The sequence below is a fragment of the Callorhinus ursinus genome, unplaced genomic scaffold (assembly GCF_003265705.2).
Source record: "Callorhinus ursinus isolate GAN/ISIS: 27379988/994484 unplaced genomic scaffold, GSC_fseal_2.0 scaffold18, whole genome shotgun sequence".
Taxonomy (NCBI): Eukaryota; Metazoa; Chordata; class Mammalia; order Carnivora; family Otariidae; genus Callorhinus; species Callorhinus ursinus.
In genome coordinates, this window is record NW_027397080.1 from 9,317,257 (window position 1) to 9,323,256 (window position 6,000).

The 6,000-nt window shown below is 42.5% G+C and overlaps 1 protein-coding gene across 2 annotated transcripts in view; it reads right to left on the bottom strand.

The window, feature by feature from the left end:
• Positions 1-5,309, bottom strand: part of AGO3 (argonaute RISC catalytic component 3) — a 134,344-nt gene extending 129,035 nt beyond the window's left edge. The window contains exons 1-2 of one of the 2 annotated variants that reach the window (XM_073902917.1): positions 5,197-5,309; positions 4,543-4,753 (exon numbers count right to left, since the gene is read on the bottom strand). In XM_073902917.1, the coding sequence (XP_073759018.1) occupies positions 4,543-4,561 (19 nt within the window). In that variant the 5' untranslated portion in view covers positions 4,562-4,753; positions 5,197-5,309. Of the gene's footprint in view, positions 1-4,542; positions 5,171-5,196 lie in introns of those variants that run through there. The other variant, XM_025856675.2, reaches the window with a different exon arrangement.
• Positions 5,310-6,000: the final 691 nt, after the last annotated feature.

Consider the following 6,000-nt stretch of genomic DNA (forward strand, 5'->3'; position numbering starts at 1 on the left):
CAGAAACTCCAAATACAGAAAGGCTGTTCATGTACCCTAACAGCATAACCATTATGGTTGAAAAACCACACAATATTCTTTCTCACATCTGTTTTGTTAATGAGCCAAGGATGGGGGTCTATTGGGTATCCTAGACAACTGATTTAGAAGTAGGAATGTCTGGTGAATGCTGTTTATCCCAACAAACTGAGACTACATAGGTTTAGAAAGGATACTATTCTTAAATAAATTATATTTTTAGTTTTACCATCCCCAAAAATGAACTATCACTTGCCTTATTCTCCCATCTATAAAAAAACCACAAAAAACAAAAAACTTATAAATTACTTTAGATCTTAGTTTTAAGTATTATTAGAGAAAATGTTTTGTTAAATTGACAAAATAATTACCTCACCTTTCAGGTAGATCCTCAAATATTTTAAGACTATAAGAACCTATGTGAAAAAAGATGGCTATAATATGAAGAAACAGTCTTCAACTAGAATACAATAGTATGACAGTTTAGCAAGAATTCTATTCTGAACTACGGTTTTTCCATATACAACAGAGACCTCTTCCAGGAAATGTCCCCTTTACAGGGCCCCAGGCCTCTTTGCATGCTATCAGGCCAGGCTTATAGAACCAAACGAATACAATGTCCCCACTGGAAAACATTATTGAATATAAACTAAATTTAAATCCACAACTTGGTACATAAAATTTTCCAAAAGAGCAAAAGGGAGTAGCATCTTGAAATGATTTCATTCATTCTAGCAGCTTTCCTAAATTACTTAACTCCTTAATTTTTTTTCTTCTTTTGAATAGAGATTTACTAGTTTGAAATCTGGCTTAGAAATTTAAAGAGTGATCAGGGTGATGGAATAATGGATAACGTTTAAAAGTTTTCATCAGGTTAAGCAAATTACATTTGAGGGTTACTTATATGTTCTTTTTCTCCTTTAAGGCTTTGTTTAGAAGAACAAAGTTGTTTCTTGCCTCCTTTTCAATTTTCCCTCAGGGGAAAAAAAAATCCATCACTGTAAGAGAAATTCAATTCTAAAACAAAAATCAAAATAATCTTGCATATTTTTGTTAAGTCCCACTGCCAGTCAAGAGCAGCAAATAGTAGGAAAAAGTTATGGTGGCCACTCAAGAACAGCACAAACTAAAATTTAAGTGGCAACCAAGTAGAAAAACCTTTTGCATGTTCAAAATTCATGCCCTCCAGACAGAGCAGCATTTTGACAATTTTTCTTCAAGACAAAAATCTACAAGTGAGAAAACATATCCCACAGTGACTAAAAAGGATTATTTTAAACATTAAACTGAGAACCTAATGGCATTATATATTTTAGTATTTTGAATCCACGACTTTTATTCATCTCATTCAAACTTAGTTTCCATACATGCAAATTCTCTTCCTTTGGAACTTGTTCTCAAATGATTTTGCTGGATTATTTTATTATTATTTTCAAGTAGGCTCCACGTGTGGAGCCCAACGTGGGGCTTGAACTCATGACCCTGAGACCAAGACTGAGCTGGGAAAGACTTAGACAATGGACTGAGCTACCCAGGCGACCCTAGATTTTTATTAGTAAAGAAATGCAGAGCCTTAAAACCACTTTGCAGATCCAAACATGAACTTAAAAGTATCACTAAGAAACATGGTCTATTCACTGCTGCAACACTGTATAAGACAATTACCAAACGTATCAAATCACTTTGCATATCATTAATTTAAAGTAACAGTAAACGTTTTTCTTCCATTGGTAGGTGAGTACAATTCCTTCTGCCCTAAACAACAGTCTGACGTCACCTAAACATACAGACTAGAGTAGTAAGGTTCTAAAACACTGCTACTCAGGAGAACCGATATCTCAATGAACATTGCTGCTGCTTCTATTGACACTTAATTAAAACATATACTTTTAGTCCAAATGTGACTGAACTCTAAAAAACAGGGTTTCATCAGAAGTTCCTCTAACCAAGGAGTCATAGGCACAGAAACAAAACTATTGTTATATTTAAAAACCAACTGTGCCAGCTTCTCTGGTTAAATCAAAGTTCACAAAGTTCTAAATCAGTACAATGTACAGGACACCCTAAAAAATAAAATATCCCATGCAAAAAAGGAGGACAAATACTAACTTTTAGTGAGGAATGATTCACCAAGAAACACATATAGAATTTGTATCCTAAGTCCAAGTCCTCCAATGTAATTTAAGTTTTCTATGTATCTTCTCAACAACTAGAATTTAAAACATCCTGTCATAAGGTAATACCTAAAAATCTCCACACACACACAAAAAACCCTTAGAACAAAATTGGAGCAAAGATCCAACATTTACTCAACAAACTACCAGAGACCATTTATGTCTAAAAAAGTGTTTTTAAGTAATCTCTACACCCAAGGTGGGGCTCAAACTCACAAATGAGATCAAGTATCACATGCTCTACCAACTGAGCGAACAAGGCACGCCAATGTCTGAAATATTTTAAACCAAAATATGTACCTGTCAAATTCTTTTTTTTTTTTTTTTAGTTTTATTTTTAAGTAATCTCCACATCCAATGTGTGGCTCGAACTCACAACCCTGAGACCAAGAGTCTCATGCCTCACCAACTAAGCCAGGCAGGCACCCTGGTACCTGTCAAATTTTTGATTTAAAACTCAGTTGCATGTTTTGCCCAACTATGCTTTCAATTTCACAATGCAGCGTAACAATTACATAAGTCTCAGGAAGAATGAAAATTTTGTTTTTGATGATGACAATTCTGAGTCATATTATACTTTATCTTCATTATTAAACTACAGTTAATCATGTATAAACTGCACTGAAGAGCAAACTTTAGTTTCAAGATGGCCAAGCATATGGTTGATATTATCTAATTCTACCTCCTCAGATGTGAAGATAGTTAAACGGGTATATATTTCAGCAGTGGCATATGCAAAAAGATGTAAAACTTATCTATAGCTCAAGAATTCACAGGAGCATTTACTGAATCATACGTGGCTAGTTGGACCAGTTGGCTAGGTGACTGGACTTCAGAAATATTTTCTAAGACGTTGTCCATACATTGGGGCAGAATTTCATATGAAAAACCCAAGAGAAAAAAACTAAAAAACAAGAACAAAAACTATCTTTAAAACTCAGGGTGATTAATAAAGTATTTAACTTTCATGTTTTGTTTTCCAGGCTTGACAAGAGGACAGTTATGTAAAAGTCACCTATAGCCGTAGATCATTATATTCACTAAACAGTATGATACAAAATTAAAAAACAATGCCAGGGCAGTTTCAGAAATACACAAATCAATGATAAACAAATGAAAGTATAAAACTCTTCACAATCTATAAACAAAGAATCCCTTTTTAAGAAAATATGACAAAAAAATGAAGCATGCAAAAGAGAAATGGGAGAAAAGGATTAGAGAAAATTTCATATAATAAAACTTGCAGTAATCCCCTCTCCCCATCCCTACAAATTCGTGCTGTTTGCTTCTATTGACAATTAAACGCCTTAACCTAACCAACAGATCCTTTATTATCATTAGGTCACTGGTTTCTTTTATTTAAGTTTTCCTTATATTCAAGTACCTCCCAAACTGGCAAAACGAGACCTGAAATTCAAGAACTTGTGATCCCATCAGTAACAAGACACCCCCCACCTCAATGTTTTGAAAATTAACTTATAAATGTGTTACTGTCTGGATAAAACATACTAAGAAATTTAACATATTAAGTATGATCTTTTGGAAAGCAAACCATTATGTAACATCTACTTTATATCTCTCAATTAATTACTTCAGAATCATAGTGTTTTTTCTTTTTCAAGGTAAGTACTGCCCATGTTGCAGTTTTTCTTAAGACTGCCGTTTTCCGAAGGAGAGAAAGCAGTTTTTTTAAATTCCAAATTTCCAGGAATATGATAACCGCTTCTCTAGGGAATAGGGAATGAAAAAAAATATTGTCAGCAATTTTAAGATCCACCTCCTCACGTAAGCAGTAATCCGGGCCAATATGACATTTCCGAAATCCTCGGGAACTACATACCATGCTGCCACAAACATCAGAAGAGAACTCGGGGATGGACGAAATGCCATCTTGCATTTGACGTTGTGCTTACACCTATTTCAAACTTAATTCCCACCGTTATCTCCATGCAGCTTCACAACTACCCTAAGAGATGAGAGAGAGCCGACACCCAGTGCCTCCTTGGGATACACAACCCGGTTAAAGGAAGCGCACACCGTTACACCTTCAATCGGAATAACAAAAGCGACGACAAACCCTTCTAGACCCGAGGGAAAAAAAAAAGAGTAATATCGCCTGGAGAACCCCAAACTTCAATCCTTTAAGCAGTGTCCCCTCCCCACAGTTTCGCCTACTCAGTGGCCCCGCGGAACTGCGGCGGGTCTGCGCGGAGGCGGAGGAGGGGCCGGGCGGGGGGCGGGAGGAGAAGCCGCCCGGACCGCGCTCACCTCGCGCACCTGGGTTGGGAGGGAGCGACGATGCGCTGAGGATAACCCCCGCCCACTGGGCCAGCCGCTCGGACTTGCTCACCTGCGGAGCCGATTTCCATTCATGGAGCTGGGGGGAGTGCTTCGAACGAGAAGGGCGCCCACCACTGGGGGCAAGGAGGCAGCGCAGGGGGCGACGCGGTGCGACAGGCACCCTCACTCGGCCCCAAGACGAGCTGGCGATGGCTTCTCCTCAGCAACCGCACTCCGAAAGCTCTTGTCGTGAAGAGCCGCCGTGGGGAGGCAGCACGCGACTATGCGAGAGGAAGGAGAAGCGTGAGACGAGGAAAAGAGAGCCCCGTGCGGAACTTGCGTCGCCCGCGGCCGCTTACGCTCCCACCGCCCCTCCACGACTGCGGCGCCGCCGCCGACCTCCCGGGGGCCGCCCCCGGAAACCCGCTGGCGTCAGTTCCGCTGCCCGGGCTCGCCCGACGTCCAAGCCTCGCCTCTCCGCCCCAAGCCGTGCGGGCGCGACGTCGGTGCGGGCGCGGCCGGCGCGAAGGACGCGGGGGAGGTGTCGGGGAGCGGAGGCCGAGCCTGGGCGGAGCTTGCGGCACGCGCGGCGGGCGGGCCCTACCACGGTCTTCTGCTGGGCCGTGCCTGCCGGAGACAACTCGGAGGAGCTGGACTCTTAGCACCACCCCAGCGTGGGGTGGTACCTGCCGGAGGCGACGTCGCAGAGGGTGGTGTAGCTTACCTGGGGAGGAGCCTACCTGGAGCGTGGCCGGTCTGCGGTGCAGGGCCCAGACCTGCAGCGGAGTGACCCGGGCCGAGCACGCCTAGGGCGGAGCCGCCCTCCTCACGGAGCCCTCCCGCCCCGCCCAGCTTGGGCGGCACCTCGCGCCTCCTCCTCAGTAAGCGGTCAAGTGACCACCACAATTGATCACTCCAAGTCTGTTGCTTTGACGACCGTGGAGGGAGGGAGGCGGGGGTATGTACAATTTAGCTTGGGAAAAGAGTATTAAGAAACAAGACATTACACAAACATCACATCGGATAATTTCCTCGTTTAAAACGCTTTAATAGCGTCTTGTCACAGAGATCAAACTCTTTTCCAGGGCCAAAACGCACCGAGTAAACGGACACTTCCTTTCTCCTCAAGCAAGACTTTCCCTCACCACTATGCTACAGCTATACTGGTCTGCTTCCGATTCCCACTACAGGCAAAACGCATCCCTTTACGACTCGGCGCCCCTCTGCTTTTGGTTCTCTTGGCCAGGAACAGAGCCTCTCCTTTCCCTCCACCCTCACGTTCTCTTCTTCCCTCCCCTGCCCGCCGCTTTTTATCTCTCAACCTGACTTATTTCAGAGAGGTCTTTTCCCGGACCACTGATCTACCGTGGAGGCCCGTTTTTCTATTACAGCATTTCCCTAATAATCCTCCCAATCTGTAATTTGTTTTACTTACTAGTTTGTGTGTCCCCTCCTGGACTAGGCTGTAAGCTTTATAAGCTTACCGTGGCCAGCACACTCACTAGGAAATAGTAGGTCCTTAATATGT